This window comes from Callorhinus ursinus, unplaced genomic scaffold, assembly GCF_003265705.2.
Source record: "Callorhinus ursinus isolate GAN/ISIS: 27379988/994484 unplaced genomic scaffold, GSC_fseal_2.0 scaffold11, whole genome shotgun sequence".
In the NCBI taxonomy this organism is placed as follows: Eukaryota; Metazoa; Chordata; class Mammalia; order Carnivora; family Otariidae; genus Callorhinus; species Callorhinus ursinus.
The window spans coordinates 12,232,725-12,256,302 of record NW_027397073.1 but is presented as its reverse complement, the minus strand read 5'-3'; the positions used below and the strand labels follow the sequence as shown (position 1 = coordinate 12,256,302).

General features: G+C 38.5%; 1 protein-coding gene across 2 annotated transcripts in view; it reads left to right on the top strand.

Annotated features, from left to right (window-relative positions):
* SERPINB11 (serpin family B member 11) overlaps positions 1-23,578 on the top strand; it is a 59,529-nt gene that overhangs the window by 26,028 nt on the left and 9,923 nt on the right. The window contains exons 2-5 of one of the 2 annotated variants that reach the window (XM_025886751.2): positions 18,109-18,293; positions 19,362-19,421; positions 20,599-20,727; positions 21,468-21,585. In XM_025886751.2, coding sequence (XP_025742536.1) covers positions 18,126-18,293; positions 19,362-19,421; positions 20,599-20,727; positions 21,468-21,585 — 475 coding nt within the window. In that variant the 5' untranslated portion in view covers positions 18,109-18,125. Of the gene's footprint in view, positions 1-18,108; positions 18,294-19,096; positions 19,157-19,361; positions 19,422-20,598; positions 20,728-21,467; positions 21,586-23,578 lie in introns of those variants that run through there. The other variant, XM_073897963.1, reaches the window with a different exon arrangement.

Sequence of the window (23,578 nt, the reverse complement as noted above, 5' to 3'; positions counted from 1 at the left end):
AACATGGAAATGGAGAGAGTGGTACCAGGCCAGGGTGGAGGGCTGATGATTGTTTGAGAGACCAAGAAAATCAGGAAGCAGACCAGCATGTATGTTCTTAAATTCAGGGCCTGTGGCTGTCAGAGGAAGGGTTTAGTGGAGTTCACAGATACATCAAAACATTCCTAGTTTTGGCACCATGTATGTTCCATTTCACTTCAGACCCAATCAACCACCACTCCAGCCAAGGCCTAGCCAAAGAGGCAGCTGAATGGGGACTACAGTTCTAAGACAGAAGCTGCAGTGTCCATAGATGCCAGAGAGATCTTTCCTGGGATAAAGGGGAATTAGCAGCAGACATGAGGCAGCTGTGGAAGAAAGCACTCGTCTTGATAATTGATGCAGATGCTGCACTGAAGAATCTGAATTACTGATGGAAACTTAGAATTTCCTGTAATTAATAAGTAACAAGGGCCTCTCTATTTTTTACTTATTTTTATGAGGCTTCTGAAACAAGGGTGGAGAACATTTGCAAAACTTGGATGTCTCAGTAGGAGCAGTCCAGTCCAGCTCAGCTCTCCCAAACAGTCACTGCAAGACAGACCCCTGACAGCAGCTGCTTTGCTGTATTTCCTACTAGCTGTGGCATGCTGGAACAGTGCCTGGCGCATAGCAGGTCCTCCATAAGTGTTGAATATCCAAGTAAGGTTTTTGACAAATTCCTAGTGAGGTAGACTTAGAAATGAAGGCCGGGAACCGCCGTCTGTCATTCCTCCTTAGTATGTAGTCATGTTTGCCAACTAAACATGTTCCACACAATGAGATCAGCTAATCATTGACTTGACTCATAAAGTTCCAAATGGAAGGATTTTATAGTAGAAAACTGAACTGGCTTATTCCCAGAACAGGCAAAGCATTGCTATTGTAAAAAATTAATAGACTTTTTAAAAAAATTATTATTATGTTATGTTAATCACCATACATTACATCGTTAGTGTTTGATGTAGTGTTCCATGATTCATTGCTTGTGTATAACACCCAGTGCTCCGTGCAGAACGTGCCCTCCTTAATACCCATCACCAGGCTAACCCATCCCCCCAACCCCCTCCCCTCTAGAACCCTCAGTTTGTTTTTCAGAGTCCATCGTCTCTCATGGTTCATCTCCCCCTCCAATTTACCCCCCTTCGTTCTTCCCCTCCTGCTATCTTCTTCTTTTTTAACATATAATGTATTGTTTCAGAGGTACAGATCTGTGATTCAACAGTCTTGCACAATTCACAGCGCTCACCATAGCACATACCGTCCCCAATGTCTAGCACCCAGTCACCCCATCCCTCCCACCCCCCACCACTCCAGCAACCCTGTTTGTTTCCTGAGATTAAGAATTCCTCATATCAGTGAGGTCATATGATACATGTCTTTCTCTGATTGACTTATTTCACTCTGCATAACACTCTCCAGCTCCATCCACGTCATTGCAAATGGCAAAATTTCATTCCTTTTGATGGCTGTAAAATAATTAATAGACTTTTTAGTAGAGCAATTTTAGTTTACAGAAAAATTGGGCAGGAAGTACAGAGGGTTCTATCTGTACCCTCCATAGTATTCCCTGTTGTTGACTTGGATTAGTGTGGTACATTTGTTATATTTGATGGGTGGATCTTAATACATTATTATTACCTGAAGTCTGTAGTTTACCTTAGAGTTCATTCTGTGTTATACACTTCTATTGACTTTGGCAAATGCATAATATCACATATCTACCATTGCAGTATCATACAGAAAATTTTCAGTGCCCTAAAAGTTCTGGTCTCCAGATATTTATCCCTCCCTTCCTGTCTACCCGCTGGAAACCACTTATCTTTTTAGTCTCTATAGTTTTGCCTTTTCCAAAATATCACATACTTGGGATCAAACTGTCTTTAACCTTTTCAGATTTGATTTTTTTCACTTAATCGTATGCATTTAAGATTTCTCCATGTCTTTTCATGGCTTGATAACTCATTTCTCTTTAGTGCTAAGTGATAATCATTATATGAATGTATCACAGTTTGCTTATCCCCTCACCTGTTAAAGAACATCTTTGTTGCCTCAGTTTTTGGGAATTATGAATAAAGCTTCTATAAACATTTGTGTGTAGGTGTTTATGTGGACATAAGCTTTCAACTTATTTGGGTAAATACCTAGGAGTATGATTGTTGCATCACATGGTATAACTATGTTTAGCTTTGTTAAGAAACTGCTGCCAAACTGTCTTCCAAAATGTCAGTACTGTTTTGCATCTCCAACAGGTGAGAGTTCTTGTTGCACCATATCTTCGCTAGCATTTGGTGTTGTCAGTGCTTTTGATTTTAACCATTGTAATAGATGTGTAGTGGTGTCTCATTCTTGTCTGAATTTGCAATTCCCTAATGACAAATAATGTTGAGTACCTTTTCATATGCTTATTTGTCATCTGCATATCTTCTTTGGTGAGATCTGTTCAGATCTTTTGCCCCCTTTTGAAAATTATATTGTTTTTCCTATAATAGAGTTTGAAGAACTCTTTGTATACAAGTCCTTTATCAGATGTGTTTTGTAAATACTTTCTCCTAGTCAGTAGGATTGTCTTCTCATTCTCTTAACAGTATCTTTTGCAGTGCAGAAGTTTTAAATTTTAATGAAGCCCACTTTTCAAATTTCTTGCTGGGATAATGCTTTTGGTGTTATATCTAAAAACTTATTGCTAAGCCCAGGGTCACCTGGATTTTTTTCCTGTATTATCTTCTAGCAGTTTTATAGCTTTGATTTTACACTTAGGTCTGTGATGAGTTTTGAGTTAAGTTTTATGACAGGTGTAAAGTTAGTATCTAAGTTCATCTTTAAAATGATTGTTCAGTTGTTCTAGCATCATTTGTGGAAAAGACTATTCTTTCTCCATTAAATTACTTTTGCCATCTTTGTCAAGTTAAGTTGCTATTATTTGTATGGGCCCGTTTCTGGCTCTTTGTTATGTTTCACTGATATATTTGTCTATTCTTTCACCAGTGGTACATTGTTTTAATTACTGTTGCTTAACAGAAAGTTTTGAAGTCAGGTAGTATCATTTCCCTCATAAAGAAGACTTCGCTTTTCTTTTTCAGTGTTGTGTTGGGAATATGTCAGAACTAGTAGGTAAGTACGTGCTAGAGAATCTAATGCACAGCATAGTGATTATAGTTAGCAGTACTGTATTATAAACTTCAAAGTTGCTAGGAGACTAGATCTTAATTGTTCCCTACAAAAAAAGATGATAATTATATGACATGGTAGAAGTGTTAGTTTAGCTGAAGTTACAGTGGTAATCATATTGCAATATATAAATATATCAACATGTTGCACATCTTAAACTTATACAATGTTATATGTCAATTATATTTCAATTAAAAAAAAGAATAAGCTTCCCATAGCTATATTCTTATATTAAAAAATATTGTGTTTGTTACTCTGGATCTTTTGCCTTTCCACATAAAGTTTAGAATCAGTTTGCAGATGTCCACCAAGTAACTTGCTGGGATTTTGATTAGGAAAGTCTTGAATCTATAGATGAAGGTGGGAAGAACTGACATCTTAACAATATTGAGTCTTCTTATGTATGAACATGGACTATCTATTTATTTAGATCTTTGATTTCTTTCATCAGAATTTTGTAATTTTCCCATATAGATCTTATAATATTTTGTTAGGTTTACATCTTAGTATTTCATTTTTGGGTGTGCTAATATAAATGGTGCTTTGTTTTTAATTTCAAATTCCAATTGTTCACTGCTAGTATATAGGAAAGAAAGAACTGACCTTTCTATGTTAACAAAACAAAATTTTTGACACATTCTAATGTTTAAAGCAAGTCACAGAGAGAGAGACTACAGAAGGTATGATACTGAGTTTCATTGAGGGCCACCAGTATAAGAGATCCCCACATTGGGGAAGTAATTTTTACACATGAACTGTTAGAGAACCACCAGAGCCTTCTTCCATTCATGCCCAAATTTGTATGGTACTGGTGAGGTCCTACAAGTCAATTTCTAGTGTGGGCAGAGGGAGGCTTTGTGGATGAGACCCAAACAGAACGTGCTAGTGCCTAAACCCTCTCCATGTGCAAAGAACTAGGATTTGCAGTATATTTTCCAGGTGCTTCTTGACGGTGTCAGGGCCTCTAAGGTTTGGTGACTTCCTCCTGGTTTGTAAATTATGTCTGAAAGAGTATTATCTTAAAAATTAAATTTAAGCCTAACACCTTTTGGGTTTGTCTTTAAACTAATTTTGAAGAGGAAGAATAAATAGCAAAGGCCAGTCTACTCTATTATAAGATGTATTATATAGATAATCAAGATTGTGTGGTATTGGCTGAGGGATAATCACAAAGATAATGGAATAAGAACTGAGAATCCAGAAATAAACCCACACAAATAGTAGCTCAGTAGATTCTTGACAGAGGTTCAAAAACAATTCAATGGAAAAAGGATAGCCTTTCCATTCTTCTGTATATAGCTGTCCAATTTTCCCAGCAGCTATATACGGAGGAATGAAACTCGACCATACTCTAACACCATACACAAAGATAAACTCAACATGGATGAAAGACCTCAATGTGAGACAGAAATCCATCAAAACCCTAGAGGAGAACATAGGCAGTAACCTCTTTGACATCGGCCACAGCAACTTCTTTCAAGATACTTCTCCAAAGGTTGGTGAAACAAAAGCAAACATGAACTTGTGGGACTTATGAAGATAAAAAGCTTCTGCACAGCAAAGGAAACAGTCAACAAAACAAAGAGACAACCCACAGAATGGGAGAAGATATTTGCAAATGACACTACAGACAAAGGGCTGATATCCAAGATCTATAAAGAACTTCTCAAACTCAACATCTAAAAAACAAATAATCAAGTCCAAAAAATGGACAGAAGACATGAACAGACACTTCTCTGAAGAAGACATACAAATGGCTTACAGACACATGGAAAAATGTTCATCATCATTAGCCATCAGGGAAATTCAAATCAAAACCACACTGAGATACCACCTTACACCAGTTAGAATGGCAAAAATGGACAGGGCAAGAAACAACAAATGTTGGAGAGGTTGTGGAGAAAGGGGAACCCTCTTACACTGTTGGTGGGAATGCAAGGCGGTACAGCCGCTTTGGAAAACAGTGTGGAGGTGCCTCAAAAAATTAAAAATAGAGCTACCCTATGACCCAGCAATTGCACTCCCGGGTATTTACCCCAGAGACACAGATGTAGTGAAAAGAAGGGCCATATGCACCCCAATGTTCATAGCAGCAACGTCCGCCATAGCCAAACTGTGGAAAGAGCCGAGATGCCCTTCAACAGATGAATGGATAAAGAAGATGTGGTCCATAGATACAATGGAATATTCCTCAGCCATCAGAAAGGATGAATACCCAACTTTTACATCAACATGGGTGGGACTGGAGGAGATTATGCTAAGTGAGATAAGTCAAGCAGAGAAAGTCAATTATCATATGGTTTCACTTATTTGTGGAACAGATGGAAGAGCATGGAGGACACTAGGAGAAGGAAGGGGAAAATGAAGGGGGGAGATCGGAGGGAGAGATGAACCATGAGAGACTATGGACTCTGAGAAACAAACTGAGGGTTCTAGAGGGGAGGGGTATGGGGGGATGGGTTAGCCGGGTGATGGGTATTAAGGAGGGCACGTTCTGCGTGGAGCACTGGATGTTGTATGAAAACAACAAATCGTGGATCACTGCATCGAAAACTGGTGATGTATTGTATGGTGACTAACATAACATAATAAAAAAAATTAAAAAAGAAAAGGATAGCCTTTTCAACAAATGGTGATAGAGAAATTGGACATCCATAGACGCCCCCCCCAAGAAAATGAAAGAAAAAAGAATCTTCAATTCCACATATGAGTGAAATCCTATTGTATTTGTCTTTCTCTGACTGACTGACTTAGCTAGCTCCATCCACATTGTTGCAGATTTAAGAAACAAAACAAACGAACATAGGGGGAAAAACAGAGAGACAAACTAAGAAACAGACTCAAGTATAGAGAACAAACTGATGGTTATCACAGGGGAGGGAGTGGGGGAATGGGTTAAACAGGTGATGGGATTTAAGGAGGGCCCTTGTGATGAACACCATATGGTGTCAAATGGAAGTGTTGAATCATTAAATTCTACACCTGAAACTGATACTATACTGTATGTTAACTAAGTGGAATTTAAATAAAAACTGGGAAGAACAAAAAAGAAAAAAAAAAGCTTGACCTAAACCTCATACAAAAATTAACTCAAAATTGACTTTTAAATGTAAACATAAAACTATAAAAGTTTTAGAAAAAAATAGACAATTTTTGGGGCTTAGGGCTAGGCAAAGAATTTTTAGATTTAACAACAGAAGCATAATCAGTAAAAGGAAAACATTGATAAATTGGACTCCTGAAACTAAAGACTTTCACTTTGTGAAAGTGCTGTGAAGAGGATGAAAAGTCAAGTCAAAGTATCTAACAAAGTACTGGTTTCTAGAATGTATGAAGAGCTCTCAAAGCTCAGTATTAAAAACCAAACAGTCCAATTAGAAAATGGCAAAGACACGAAGAGACATTTCAAGGAAGAGCATATTTAGATAGCAAATAAACACATGAAAAGATGTTCCATATCATTAACTATTAGGGAAATGCAAACTAAAGCTACAATTAGGTATCACTACACATTTACTGGAACACCTGAAATAAAAGCCACAGCAAATACTGGCGAGGATGTGGAGAACAAGCTCACTTATACATGCTGTTGGAATGCTAAATGGTATGGCCACTCTTGAAAAACAGTTTGGCAGTTTATAACACACACACACACACACACACACACACACACACACACACACGAAAACCCCTCAACTAAACGTGAAATTGTGACCCCCAAATTAGGCACTATTCCAGGGAGATTAAAAACTCACATTCGCATAAAAACTTGCATGTAAATATTTATAACAGCTTTATTTATAATGTCTACAAACTGTAAACAACCCAGATGTCCTTCTACCAGGGAATGGCTAAACATACTGTGATATATCCACACCATGGGTATTACTCAGAACTGAAAAGGAACAAACTATTTGATAAATGGATGGAACTCCAGAGTATTACTCTGATTGAAAAAATGGCAATCCCAAAAGATTACATACTGCACAATTCCATTTCTATGCCATTATTGAAATAACAAAACTCTAGAAATGGAGAACAGATTAGTGGTTACCAGGGTTTAGGAATGAGGCTAGGGTGGAGTGAGTATGGTTTTAAAAAGGCAACGTGAGGAATCCTTGTGGTGGTGGAAATATTCTGTATCTTGACTTTACTAATGCCAATATGCTGGTTGTGACTTTGTACTACAGTTTTGCAAGGTGCTATCATTGGGAGAAACTGGGTAAAGTAGCCACGAGAACCCTGTATATTGTTTCTTAACAACTGCATGTGAGTGAGCCTACAATTATCTCAAAATGAAAAGTTTAATTTAAAATAGAACACTATTATTAATGTATAATTTAAATATAGTGAAGTGTTCAGATCAGTCAGTTTAATCTTTTTTTTTTTTTAAAGATTTTATTTATTTGAGAGAGAGAGAGAATGAGAGATAGAAAGCACGAGAGGGAAGAGGGTCAGAGGGAGAAGCAGACTCCCTGCTGAGCAGGGAGCCTGACGTGGGACTCCATCCCTGGACTCCAGGATCATGACCTGAGCCGAAGGCAGTCGCTTAACCAACTGAGCCACCCAGGCGCCCAGTTTAATCTGTTTTGACTAATGCACGCACTAAAGGGCATGCCCCTTCCCAAGCAACCCTGCCTCAAGAGGAACAACCACTATTGTGGTTTTGATTTTTCTTACTGCGTGTACTTATCGTATGTACTTACCATATGCCTATGTGGTTTTTTCTTCCCTCAGTCTGGCTTCTTTCACTCAGTGTAATGCTTTTCAGATTGACCCAATATCATTGTGTGTATTGGTAGTTTGTTTCCTTTCAATGCTCTGTAGTGTCCAGTGTCCAGACCTGTCCTGGTTTGTCCTCACTTCCTCTTGTTGGACGTCTCTTGTTTAGCTCTTATGTTTAAAGCTACTGTCAACATTCTTCAGAAAGGCTTGTGGTGGAAATAATGTTTTCATTTCTCTTGGATAAATACTTGGGAGAGGAATTGTTAGATCACAGGGTAGATGCAAGTTCCACTTTTTAAGAATCTGGCCCTTTTCCCAAAGTGGCTGTACCATTTTACACCTCATCAGCACTACAGGAGAGTTCTGGTTGCTCCACATCTTTTTCAACATTTGGTAGAGTCGGTCTTTCTTATTTACTCATTCTAGTGGCTATGAAGTGATATGTCTTTGTGTTTTAATTTGCTTTTCTCTGAAGACTAATGATATTGAGCATTTTGTTATGTGCTTATTCACCATTCATACATATTCCTTAGTGAAGTGTTCAAAAGAACTCTTCTTTAGGAAGAGTTGCTTTATGTCAGGAAATATTTGGCCCTTTATTTCTCTTTAACTTTTTTTGTTTGTTGGTGTTTGTGTGTTCTATGGACATACACTTTTTTTTTCAGGTTTGTGCATGGTGAATATTTCCCCCTAATCTGTGACTTGCCTAGTTTTAAGTACTGAATTCGTCTTGACTTACCTGAGTTGCTTATTATAGTTGAAAGTCTCTTTCTGTGTCTAGTGGAAAATAAAACAATAACATTGTTGATTATTTTTCTTGGGTCTATGCCTTAAGCTCTTTCCATTTTGTTGCCAACTGGGTCCTTGTCAAGAGCTAGGAAAGTGCCCAAGGTGTTGTTTCCAGAACTCTTGATTTTCACATGACATGACTTCTTTTGAAAGAGTTGCTTTATGTCGGGGAAAGTAAGAGTTCTAGTTTCACTGAAAACGTCATTTTTTTGGAAATGTCCTGTCAGAAAACGGAAACTTTTGCAAAATAATGGAGATTGGCTGGGTGATTACATTCCAAGGATTGAGGAAGCCAAGGAGTGGGAACTTACAAACCACAGCAAAATGTACCTGTCAGAATATCATTCTCCCTTTATGTTACAAATCTTGTGTAGTTCCCGTCTGCAACTGGCAGTCAGTGAGGAAGCCTTTTATGTCTTCTTGATCCACTTTTCCAAACGTTCTCCACTTTTCCAAACCTTCGTGTCTTGCCCTATCTCAGTCTGAAACATACCCTTTTCCCCTCCACTCAATAAAAAGATGAGCAGTTTAGTTCAACGAATGGTTAAGTGCTTACTAAATGCCAGGCATTTAGCAAAAAACATGGTCTCTGTCTACAAGGAATTAACAATCTAGACAAGACTTTTAACTCATATATGTAAGTTTATTTAAATATGTATCCATCCTTTTTTGCTGTACTCTTGTGTTTGGGAAGGGCCATCTCTTATTTGTGTAAAGTTGGTTCTTCTACCTGCATTGCATCTTGCTGCCTTGTATCTCTTTGGGTAGCTTTTCTTATCAACTTTTCTCTCTTTTCTCTAACAACAGCCACTTATCCATTTTTTTTTCTTTTCTTTAGTACATACCTTTAGTATCTAGGTCTGCATCAAGCTGCCTTATGGACCTTTCTTAATTCTATGTCTAGTTCAACTAAATGCCAGTAAATGTATATATTTACTATAATGTCTCAGGAAAATGCCAAAGTGGTGGGGTTGCCAGATAAAATACAGAACACCAGTTAAATTTGAATTTCAGATAATGCTTTCTTTAGTGGAAATATGTGCATACATAGTATAAATTTGTTCCATATAGTATTTGGGATATACTTATACTGTAAAATTACTCATATAACTGGGCATTCTGTATTTTTACTTACTATGTTTGGCTACCCTATGAAGGGGAATGACATAATGCAAATGAAAATTCCAGAAGTCAACATTCTCTATCCCTTTCCATCTCCTGCAAAATAGAGCAGATGCTCCTGAAGTCCTCCTTACCCTCTCTTCCATGCTAAGCTCCCAAGAACAATGAACTCAGTCTAAACAGGATCTGCTTTGTCCAGATTCCACAGTAAATCTTTTACTTCTTTGTTGTGTACTCACCTTCACCCTTCACTCCTTATGTCTATTGAAACCACAGAACTGGTCCTGGCTCAACTGCTCTTTTAATCTCCTTCCTCTGGGAAGGTTGTAAATACTTACCATTCATTTTTTCTCTTGTTGGAATAGGCTAAAGTCACAGATAAAAAGTTCTGTAGCTTTTCTTCTTCTAGCATTCTTATGTCACGACTTCTCTTTGGGGGTGTGTTCTTTTCTAGTCTGTTCTGCAATGCATTGCAGCTTAGATTCTTCCCTTAGAACACCATTAAGGCAACTTCCATCAAGATTACTCATGCACTCTTGGTTGCCTCCACGTTCTTTCTTGAAATTTTCCTTTAACTTCTGATGGAGGCCATCATCAAGATGGCCTGCCCAAGGTGAGGGAGTAGCTAGGGACCGAAATCCAGCATGTACTCTGCTTTCCAGCTCATGCTAACTGTCCTAGGCTATGAGGTCCAATAAATAACACTCTTACTTCACCTGAGTCCTGAAAAATATTGAGAGAAAGTTGAAGAATTCAGGCAGATGGAGAATAAAATACTTATTACAGGTCAAGATAGGGTGAAAGACAGGATTAGATATGAGCCAGCAATAGATTCTAATTCTGGTCTGGAGAATTAGACAGACATACAACCTTGTCATAGAAATTACTGGACCCACAACGTGGGGCACTGCCCCAGGAAGAACCTAGGGCAGGAGGAAAAGACCAGAGTATGCACTTCCTCTGGACAGCTAGCACCCCCATGAGGAAACTGGCAGCTTCTCTCTTGAACCCACCCACAGGCAATGTCATGGATTAGATGTGTTGGACACCTGTTGTGAGCCACTTTACATGCTGTCATCCCACTTCCTAATCTAGCTGCTAGTGAGCCTGTCAGTTCTGCATAGGCTTTGAATGCCTTTGTGCACTGCAACCTGAAAACACCTCTGTTCACATCTTGCTTCTAGCTCCAGGGCTTTTCTAATGCTTCGGTGTGGGATGGGCATACTTGACAAATGTACAAATACAACCTGAGTTTGTACCCATGAAGTCACTTTGACCAGTGGGGATGAAAGCTGGAAGTTTCAATGCTTCCCTCATTTTTCCTCTACGTGGACAGTTCTGAGATATATTTTAGAAAGTACATGGGATCAGGTACCCAGTGGCTAACTCATTGTATTAGCTTTCCCTCCACTTCTTTCTATTCTATTCCCTGAGATCATTTCCTTCATTAATTCCAGGCCTGCAAGACTTTTTCTACTGCTCTGCTTTCAGAGAATCCAGGCTGAGACACTAGGGAAGGAGGAGTGGGTGAAAGAGTAAAGAGAGGCAAAGAGTGTTATGTTGATGGGTGTACTTCCACCTGGAAGGAAAAATCAAATGGTGTGTGAGAACTTCTTCTCTAGTGGGGAAAATAATAGGGTGTCCATCTAGACTAAGGATGAAAAAGATCTTTGATCGGTTCAATTCTTAGATAGCAAGAAAGTTAAGAAAATCAGTCTTTTTCCTCCTGGATCTGAAAGGAGATAAAAACAAGCTGTCTTCGAGGATGAGCCCTAACCATGGGTATGAGGCTTCCAAGTGATGGAAACCCCTAATCAGAAGGAGCTCATGTTGGAAAACACTTGCTCTGAGCAAAAAAAAAAAAAAAAAGTAAGACTGGACAGATTTGACTCTTCTTAGTTCTGTGTGGTTAGTTGTTTACAACTGTTTTTATGAGAATCTTAATGGGCATAGTGGATATTAGGGACATAATTTTAAATCTACTTCCTCTGATTCTTGTGTCTTTTATAAATGTTGAGGTTTTTTTTTTTTTTTTTTTAAGATTTCAGTCTTTAAGTGACCTCTATACCCATTGTGGGGCTCAAACTCACAACCCTGAGATCAAGAGTCTCATACTCTTCCAGTGAGGCAGCCAGGTATCCCTAGAATGGTTGAGTTTTGACCAAAGGAGAACGTATTGAACACCTACAAGGTGCAGAAAAATCACTGGCCGTAAAGGACTTTCTGTTGTCATAAGTGCAGTGAAGTCCACCATCATAGTTTAAGTTTGGACAGTGGTATCCCCCTGGGGAGGCTGGGCTGTGTATTACATGGGCAAGAATAGCCTCGGGGAAGCTGGGCTTGTCTCATAGTGCTGATTCTGGCTACTGCAGAGCCCAAACATTTTTTGTCTCCAGCTTTGATGTCTCCCCCTAATCTATAATCTTTCTTGCATGGTGCTGAATCATACCTGTGAACTCACTCTAGGTAGGGGCAGCTTGTTGCTCCTACCAAGCTTTTAAACTGAAACCACAGAATAAGTCCCGCTTGAGCTCATTGTTATTTCCTTTTTATGGGACAGGAATTACCTGCCCGCAGAAGCTCCTCACAAAAAACATGTACTCCATGCAAGAGAGCTCGGAAAATCTTGGGATGAATGGGCCTCAGGCCAGGAAGCATCCGTCATGGCTAGAGTCTTTCTGTCACAGCTGGGATCTTTCCTTTTGTATCACTGTCTGCCATGCACACTGAAACAGCAGTCTTTGGAATTTTGAATAATGTGCTGCTAACTTGAATGTGTCCCATTTATTCTTTTTAGAAAGACAGCTTATTTTCTGGAATAGAGATTAGGCTTGTAAATGTGTCCTCATTAGCAAGGCAGAAGGAGGTTAAGAACCGAACACTTCTCCAGAAAGCCCTGGACATCCTGAGAGTCTCCTGGATGCAGAGCAGCTCTGGGTGGCCTTTAGAGGGACTTCCTTCTCAGGGCTGTCCTTTCTGCCAGGCGGATGTAGAGCTGAATCACTAAGGACACAATGGAAAGGGAGGGGCAAAAAGTGAAGGCTTTATATTTCCTCTCCAGGGACACAGCTCTCATCTCACCTGCCAAATTGTCCACTTCACCCTGGAAAGCAACAAAGGTAAAGAGAAGTATTTCTGTACTTCATTATTTCAGCTGTGCTTGCTGTCCGAGAGGAGCAGATAAGAGCAGTATAATACGGCAGCTGGACAGGTGTGTAACGAGCCAAATGAGTGTGAAGATTATTCTTCGATTGAGTGTGGCTTTTGCTGATCTCTTGATGAATACATTAACATGTTTGCTAATACATTAACATTGATGGTGTGTGTTTTAAAAATCCTTGAGACAAGCTGACTTAATTTCAAACCTCTGATTTATTTAGCAAAATAGAGCTCTTGATATTTTCTACTTACTAATAACCCTTATTCAGAGCAGAGCTCGTTACACATGGCTCTGGCCTCTGTGTGATGAAACTTCTTAGTTCCTTAGAAGATCTTAACTGCTCTGGAGTGGCCTTATTAATAACTTGGTGTGTTGGGAAGAATGCCTTACAATGTTCCGTCCTTTTGCAATACTTTAGTGACAGTATCTCCTTTTAAGATATGTTTCTTTCTCACATTTCCTGAATAGTTTTTTTTTTTCTAGAGATCCTCCTTCTTAACGTAGAAGGGCTGCAGCCTTGGGCATCCTTTTACTGTTTTTATCCCATGACAGCTTCCAGATGACTCATTCCTTTTGCTTGGGAGGGATTTTTCTCCATCTAAAAGCAGACAGAAAGGTACACTAACAGAAATTTTCTGCCATTCCTTCCTTCTTTGGGAGCTCACTTCAAAGTCCTTATGTGGGTCTGTGTGTCTGCAGTAGGATTCTGTCTGCCTTGGGACTTCTGTCTTTCATGGCATCCTCTTTTCTGAAACCAACTGCATAATATTAATTAAACTAGAAACTGTAAAATATTTATACTGTTGATTTCTCTAATACATATCCATTGTTGGGTAATTGTGCAAGACATGGATGATTTCACAAGTATGTTTTCCCTGCCCTCAAGGAGCGCTAAGTCTAGTGAAGAAGACTAACATATTCAGTGAATAAGAATCTGTAAATTCATCCACACATTTGTGTCTCAGTGTCTCACGGAGACAACTACTCAGATGTAGAGGAAACAGTCAATTAAGGTTACTGCATAAAATCCATTCAGCACCAGATTAATGTGGATACTCCGTTGTGCTAACAGCCAGAAGGGTGAAATTTTGGAAAATGAATGATGATAGAGCTCTTAAGAGCTAGGTGAATGACAGCAAAAGCTCTGTCTTACAAATAAACGTGCCAAATACCAAAGTTCGTGCATTAATTTGAATTATATATTCCCAATACTTTTTGAGAAAAACCTAAACCTAAATCTTTTCTTCTTGGTGCTCTGAATTAAATGCTTGAAGAGCTAGAAGATCTTATTGTGAAGTGAGGCAAATAATACTATACTTAATAATAATTAACTGTTAGAGTAAGCTTTTTAATGCCTTGTATCTTGGACAAAAATTTCTTAATTTTTCTGATAAGATGTTATCCTTATAAGATAAGGATAATAATGATAATGCCATAAAAACAAAACCATTTTACCGCAAATGAAAACTTCTCAGAATAGCATCCAGTGGCAAGTGGAAAGAGCATGGATTTCAGAACAGATGGACTTGGGTTCAACTCATGGCTTGCCCACTTACAGTGTGTGATTTCCCAAACCCTCACTGCCTTACCTGCAAAACGGGGGTAACACGACCCGTCCTGTAGGACTTAAATTCCGAATAATGTGTGCAGTGCTTGGCACATACACAAACCCTGAGATTCAATCATTTCCTTTACAAAGAAACCGCACGCAGGTGTGTAAAGGGGTGTGTATGAGGACGTTCATCATAGCTCTGTTGCTGATGATGTGGAGGAGGAGGCCACTTGGGTGTCTGTCTCTGGGGAGTGGATAGGCAAAATGTGAATGCACAAAACACAGTACTTAACAAGTAACAGATGATGTTTCCAGAGAAACCTGAATGAGTCTTAAAAATGTAGTGCTCAGTGAAAAATAAATTATTTAATGTAAACTCATTGCTGAAAATGAAAAAAGGCATAAAATAAGGAAACATATTTTTAAAGGACACATGTAAATAAAAGAATATGCTTTAAACAAATTATAAGTGTTGTCTGTGGGGATGAAGGATAAAGGAAATGAATTGGGTTGAAGTCAATAAGCAAAGAAGAGAATTGTGGCCCAGTGATGGCTGTCCTAAGGACCAAGGGGTATGATAACTTCAGTCCTCTATGCTTGTGGTTAAAAAAGAAGAAAGAAACAAACAGATTAATGATATAAGAGTGCGTAGGCCACCTGAATGCCTCAGTTGGTTAAGCGTCTGTGTTCAATTTAGGTCATGATTCCGGGGTCCTGGGATTGAGTCCTGCATCAGGCTCCCTGCTCAGCGGGAAGTCTGCTTCTCCCTCTGCCCCTCCCCCTGCTCATGCTCTCTCTCTCTCTCTCTCTCTCTCTCTCTCTCTCTCTCTCCTCTGCCACCCTCTCCCAAAAATAAATTTAAAAAAATCTTTAAAAAATAAAATAAGAGTGCATGGCTCACATAGGTGGTCTCTCAGTATATCCCCACACTCTTTTCCTAGGTGCCTCCATAACTGCAGGGCTACTGTAACTCTGCTATGTAGGCAGGCTTTTTATAATGTTGATATGACATGGATTTAAGAAGAAAAAATTTACACTTACTTATAAATCTGAAATTGCATTCTAGAGCCTGACTCCATTGGCTAACTCCAGATACTGAAATGCAGACTGCAGTATGAAGAACGTTTAATGTTTGGACATGCTTCATTATTGGACCAAAATTGGTTTCTTATTAAAGTAACTAAATAAAGAGCTTTCAAGGATGTTATTATTATTAGACCTGTTACAGAGAGCTCTGTTAAAATTTACTTGAAGAACAGTGTCCGGTTAAAGGTATATGCTAGTATTTTCATTAAATAAGATTAGCAAAACTTTTGTGTTATACCTTTAAAAAAAACTGTCAGGAGGAAAAAAAAAATACAGTCCAGGCTGGTTATAACGGCTAGGCTCTATTATACTATGCTGGGTGGTCTGATGAATGGAAATAGGTAGCATCTAGTTCTTAATGATTGTTTTAGGACAACTAGTTTCAATTACAGGGATGTGTCATCACCATTTTTTGCCATGTAAATTTGGCGGGTCATTATTTTGAAAGTCCACAAGTGACATGTTTCCTTTCAGTCTCTCTCTGCCTGAGAAGTGCTGAGCTGCGCACTCTCCTGCCTTCCCCAGATCTGAGGCCTTCATGCTAGGTTTGGCTTTGTTCAGCTCGTAAGGCACAAAGCACTATGTTTTAGTGACAGGTATGACACTAATGCCCAAATCAGTAACCCAACAGAGTCACACCCCAGAGAACACACTTCCAGTGAGCTCAGCTCAGATATGTACTGTCTGAAAACAAGGCAAGTTAGTAACTAAAACAAATATACCCAGGTGGAGATAATAGACTGGCTGTCTATCATAATAGCCTAGAGAATATAGGCCTAGACTTGGATTCTACAAGAGTGCATAGCTGTAATCTAGAAGATGAGAGGAAGCACGAAGTAGTTCCAGATCGCTGGGGGACTAAATGAGGGGAAAGATGTAGCTGGCCTAGAAATGTGTGAATGTGAGGTAGGTGGACTAATTGGTTCTAGCGGACAAGTGTGTATAAAGAAATCCCTAAAGTAAGTCGGGATGCTTTTAGCTGCAAGTAATAGAAGACTCAGTCAAAACGAGTTAAAGCATAAGGAAACATCATCTTACATGACAAGAAATCCCAAGGTAGGACAGATCCAGGGTGGGTTCATCCGTCTACTCAGTTCTGTCCACCTTTCCCCTCTGACATCTGGCTTATCCTCTTGGGCTGGCTACATCACAGTCACACAATGGCTGTCATGACAGTAGTCACATGAAGACAAAACAGCTGAGAGGAAGAAGAGGGCAGGCTTCCCCCTGTGAGTCTTTTATCAAAGGGAGCCCTCTTCTGGAAGCCCTGGAGTGACTTTTTGTCCTTATTGGCAAAAAACGTGGCACCTTCAGATCTTTAAAATTCTATTTATTACCCCCCAAACTTGATTGAGGAATAATCGACAAATATAATATCATATATTTAAAGGGTACAGTGTGATGATTTCATATACACAAACATTGTGGAATGTTTACCAAGATCACATCCATCACCTCCTATAGTTAACTGGTTTTTGTTGTTTTTTGTCTTTTTCCCCCTTTGGAAAAAAATGCTTAAGATCTACTCTCAGCAACTTTGAACTACACGTTACTGTATTATTAACTGTAGTCACCATGCTGTACATTAGAACTTCAGAACTTCTTCTTATAACTCAAAAGTCTGTACCTAATTCATCACTGATGTGGGATAATTACCTCAGTTGGCTTAAACCAATCAAGGCTTGCTCCTGGGGCATGGGGAGCTTGAAGCCTTCTCTGAAGTACATGGCTAAGTGAAAGCTGCTTCATGACATCTGTGTTTTCTTAGCAAAGAAGGGAAGGGCTGAACAGCAGGCAATAAATTTTTTTACTATGCCATTTGGGGAGAATCAAGGTATCTGGAAATAGAAAAGTGTTCTCCTATGAGGCTGTGAAGGTGGGCAGTCTAGTGAGACAGCATCTCGTTTGGCTGAGCTTGTATAACTCGAGAATTTTTCTTTTTTTTAAACATTTTATTTATTTGAGAGAGAGAGAGAGAGTGAGCACTAGTTGGGGACAGAGGCAGAGGGAGAGGGGAGAAGCAGGCTCCCCGCTGAGCAGGGAGTTTGATGAGGGGCTCAGTCCCAGGACCCCAAGATCATGACCTGAGCCAGAGGCAGATGCTTACCAACTGAGCCACCCAGGTGCCTGAGCTCGAGAATTTTTCTATACAAATTCCAGGGTCTTATGGCATGGACAGTAAGAGCACAAAAACCTAATTCCTTCTGCTCTTTTGCTGCAGAACAATTTTAAATGTACACAAAGGATAGTGAGACAGCTTTGAGCTACTGGTTGAAAGAAACAGAATTTTCTATTCATTAGAATCTGCAACTACTGGGAATTCCCACCTCTATCATTTACAGATTTCTCAAAAACTATGAATATGTAATTTTTCATGAAACAGTGTGCCCAGACTCTTGAATTCATGAAATGAAATAAATGAACTCTGTAGATTATCTGTATTCCCAAGTGATATTCTGAGATTTTCCCCTCCATCTGTTCTCAGATAGTGCTGGGCATAAAATGGATTCTTTCAGCACAGCAAACGTTGAGTTTTGCCTTGATGTGTTCAAAGAGCTGAACAGTAACAACGTAGGAGATAACATCTTCTTTTCACCACTGAGCCTGCTCTATGCTCTAAATATGGTCCTCCTTGGTGCCAGAGGAAACAGTGCAGAGCAGATGGAAAAGGTATGGAACACAGCAAAGATTTCCCTGTAGCCTAGAGGTCTTCCATGCATCCCTGTGGGTCAGCCAAATGCTCACATCTTTATACCAAGGGAATTCTGCCATCTTGTGAAAGAAGAAACATTTGGGAAAATCATATTTCTTAAAAATGAATGATGGCTTAAATTATGCAATAATAATGCAAATATCATAATACATGTAACACGGTCTCTTCCTTCCCATCGGTGCTCTCACGCATACATTTCTGCAGTGTACTTTTAGAGTTCACTTTTTCAATGATTTAAATATGACAGAGTACACACGTGTGATACTATTCTTGCCTTCTGGAATTGTAACTTAAAATAAACCTTAATGACACTTTAAAAGCTATCAAGTTTTTAAAAATATTCATCAGTACATTTGAAGCTCATAAGAGCCCTATATAGCAGGTAGGGATTGTTATCCCCACTTAACAGATGGGGAAACTGAGAGAGACTAAGAGGAAAGGGGTGACTTTTCAGGTTACATAGGCTGATATACAGTGATTTTTTTCATTATATGTATTTTTAATTGCTATGGAAAGTCTAGATGAACATCACTTAACAACAACTAGAATACTCACATATTGTATTATTGTTTGCCCTTTATTTCTTTACTACATATTTTGATGCACTTTCATGATTTTCTTGCTTTCAAAACAGGTATTGTATTGGGACACCATGTAATGTTTCAGATGAACCCCAGATGGGCACTGTCATAGTGAATGACCTGGGAATGGTGGGAGGGGGCAGAAGAGCCTCGTGGACAAGACCTCCGTCCCTGGACACTGACAGATGGTTGTCAGGGAATATCTCTCTTGAGCTCATTTTCCCAAGCATGAACTGGGGGTAATACTGTCTACTTATAAAGCTGTTGAGAGGGTTCAGTAAGATATGTGGAGGCTTAGTTCAGTACTAAGAATATGAAATCACTAAATGTTAGCTATTATTGTTGGTCTTTATCTGAAATGGAAAAACAGATGCTTATAAATATTCACTTTTATGGACTGTCTGTTGCTTTTGATGCCAGTAGATCCCTCTTTTTCTTTCCTAGGTGCTTCACTTTAATCATTTTGCAGAGTCATTAAAACCAGAGTTCAAGGACTCAGCTAAGGTATGATATCATTGCTGAGCTGTCAAATGTTCTTCAGCATAAGAGCACAAGAAATTACAGTGCAGGGGTTGAGTAACAGAGCCTCTCTTTGACCCTTTAGGGAGTTAACAGTGTCTCCCTTGATCTACTCTTTTGGTCTTCCCAATAATCGCTACAGCCTATAGAGTTAACATAATGACAATAACGATGATAAAGTCCCCCAGATTTTATCATACCATTTACTGTCATTCTTGCTCAAACTTTCTGTTCTTTTATGGACTGCACCATAAATCTCAATATGGGATTGAATCTGCCGGCCTCATCTGTGGAGTGGTAGATTTTTTCAGTAGGGGCACTGAGAAAGGACCCTGATGCTTTGCCTTATAATTAGATCCCAGATAAACAAGGCCTGATGTTGCCCAGCCCACGTTGCCTGGGACCATGGTCCCTGCTCTTTTCTAGTAGGAGAATTCCTTTTGACATCAGAATAACACAGAATTCACACATGAAGGTGGTTGTGTTTGATCGTGATTGATTGAGAAAACATATAAATGCATATAGGTTCACAGAATACTTGCTTCACAGAACTCCACTTGTTGTGAGGAGTTGAAAGCTTGTAGTTTGGGAAACTTTGCTTTAGGGAATGTAGGTATACCCCTATAATGTCCTTGAGTTCAGATGCATCAAAGCTGTAGGTCTAACAGAATTGCTCCTGTGATGGGTGAGTAAGGTCAGTTCAGTGAAGGGCTGAAGTGTTTGGTTACATGTCACACAGAAAACTGAGACATTGAAAGTAGTGTGACAGAGAGGAGAGATGATTCTATAGGTACGCCGTAGTATAGGGATAGCAACAAAACTTGGATCGTTGCCCTGAAGACCCTACTAGGATCTCTTTATGAAAACTTGTGCTTTTGGACTAACCCACTGGGGCCAGCGAGTGCTTATGTGTTTTGCAATAGCTTACAATTCTGCACACAATCTGTGAGTAAGGTCACAGAGTGCTGAGATTATTGTGCTAGAGGAAATCTACAGAAGGAACATGATTTAAACTCTCTAGCTCCTTGTTTAATATTCTCTACCCTTTTATTCAGAGGCAATCATCTTGCTCTCTACTTACTGTTTTCACATTATTTATAATCTTCTGGTGGCAAGAAATCAAGCAACTTAATACTCCACTCTTTGTTTACTGATGCTTCAGTGCAGCCAAGCTGGAAAGATTCATTCAGAGTTTGGAGTCTTATTCTCTCAAATCAACCAGCCAGACTCTAACTATACCCTCAGCATGGCCAACAGACTCTACGGGACAAAGGCATTGGTGTTCCATCAGGTACGTTCATATGGAATGCTGGTCCACAGCTCTCTTGGCATCCTCTAAATATCATGCCATAAAATAAGTGAAGAGCGAGAAGAGCCACATGACATTCATCCTTAAGAGATTGAATTTGAGCTGACTTGAGTTTCAGTGAAATGGTTTTACCAAATTCCCATTTAAAGTTGTGCAATATCACATAAAAATTTTATTTCTGCAAAAATCACCGAAGTTGTCCAAGAATCAAGGTCAGGGATGAAGCACACACACACACACACACACGCACACACACACGCACGCACACACTTGCACACACACCAGGGGGAGACCTAGCTCTCCGTTAGATCTCAAACAAGCAACATGTACCACTCTGGTCCTTACTTACATAATCACCCTAGATCTCAGTTTTCCAATCCAGAACGTAGGGCAGCAATTCCCATTTGTCTGCTTTGAGAGGACAGAGTAGTGAGAGTGAACAGCAACTTGCCATTTTGCTTTGAGTGTTTTAGAATGAAGAATTCCAGTGATATGATAGAAGAAACAACCAAACATTTCTGAACATTCCTTCTGGAAAGCTTTTTGATTTGTTTAAATCCATTTGTTTTATTAAGAGTAAGTACATATGGATTCTGTTTCCTTGCAGACATATATACATGAGCTGCTTTTGTCTCTGTGTTGTAGATTTTAGAACACATAGAGCTTAGGCTTTTGCTTCCCTTACACTACTTTTTTGTGTGTGATTGTCCTTTCTTTTACAGCAATATTTAACTTGTTCTGAGAAACTCTATCAAGCCACACCACAAACTGTTGATTTTGAACGGTCTCCAGAAGAAACGAGGAAAACTATTAATGCTTGGGTTGAAAGTAAAACTAATGGTAAGAATAAGTCCCACATGTGTCTCCAAACTTTATTCGCACTGTTTTGATAAGCTCCCTGAATCAGTGCTAACAAGGAATCTGGGTGAAGTCCAGGACCCAACATAGGCAGGTCAAGAGTGGAGGAAATGGGGGAGTATTTGGGAATATTTGTAAATATCCTTTACAGTCATTTATCCTGATTGGGAGCTAAAGCTCAGTGACTCTGAGAATGAGAAGAACACTATTTCTACTTTACAGAAGTGTTGTACATTCTGCAATTAAATTTAATTAATTTTAAATCTACCTTTCACGATTTTAAAATAAACTTTCTAATTGTCAAATATTTCTTTGAAATTGCAGGTTAAATGTGTAGATTTAAAGATGTATCCATTTCATTATTTTAAAACGTCTAGTTAAGGAAAGATTTAAAGAAAAACCAGTAGAGAGAATACTGTAATGAATCCTTATTGACCCATCACTCAGCTGCAGGCTTTATTACCTAAAGCTATACCCTTGCCCTTTTCCCCCTAACTCTTCCAGGACAAATCCCAGAAATCACCTTTTTTTTTTTCCGGTTGTTTCCTCTCAAAAATATAAGTTATTTAAAATAAAATACCACTGTATCATTATTATATCTATAAATTTAAAAATAATCATTTAATATTAAAAAATAGGCAGTGAGTTTTTATATTTCCCCAGTTGTCTCTTTTTTTTGTTTGAATCAGGACACAAATAATGTTTATACATTGCAGTTGGTCAGTATGTTTCTTACATCTTGATTTTTAAATTAAACTTTTTCGATTGAAATATATATACTTATAGAAAATTTCATACATTCTATGTTTGCTGTTCAATGAATTATCACAAAGCAGAAATTATCACAAAAGTGAATGCCCTCAGGTAGCCTATCTCCACCTCTACCAAATCAGAGAAATAAAACATTAGTTACTAGGAAGGGCACACTCCAAGGCCACTCTTGTGTCTCCTCCCAGAAACTAAACTACCTTATTGCCGAACATTAAGGCTTCTCTAGACTTCTTTACTGTATATTAATTCTGCCAATTTAAAAATTTCATGTAATTAGAATCATAAAGCATATATTTAGGTTTTTTTTTTTTTAGGTTAACATTTTGTTTGTGAGAGTCATCCATGTCACTACAGGTTGGCATGGTTTGCTCATTTTCATTGATGTCGGTTTTGTTCTCTGAAAATACTTAAATATATTTATCCATTCTACCAAGTCTTAATAAACACTTGGGACGTTTTTAATTTGCATCTATTATGAATAGCACTGTTATGAGCATTTTGATACCCATCTTTTGGTACATATGTTGTATGTGATTTTGTTGGATGGATACCTTGGAATGGAATTGCTGATCATATAAGGTGTGTGTGTATATATATATATATATATATATATATTGAATTTTAGTAGATATTAGTTCTCTAAAGTGGTTTGCCAATATACTTGCCCAAGCAATGAATGAGAGTTTTATTTATTCCTCAACTTTGCCAACACCTCTTAGTCTTATTAACTTTAGTCATTGTAGTTAGTTTAATTTTAATTTGCATTTCCTTTATGAATGATGTCATTGGACATTTTTCATACACTTCATATCTTCCTTTGTAAAGTGCCTATTTGAGTCTTTTACCCATATATAAGGATGGTTTTTCTGTTTTTTTCTTACACATTTTTAGGAGTTACTGAATATATGTGTTGCAAGTAATTGCTACCATTTTGTATCTTCCCCTAATGGTGCCTTTGATGAATAGTTCTTAATTTGAAAGGAGTAATATTTATCAATTTTTTTCCTTTATAGTCAGTACATTAGCATACTTTTAAATAAATCTTTTGCCTACTCCTAGCTCATGAAAATATTTTTATATGTTATCTATTAGAACATTTATTGTTTCACTATAGTCAAGATTCATTTAAAAATTCATTCCACTCCACATGGACATCTAGCTGACATAGCACTATTTATTGGGAAGAGGATCCTTTCACCATTAC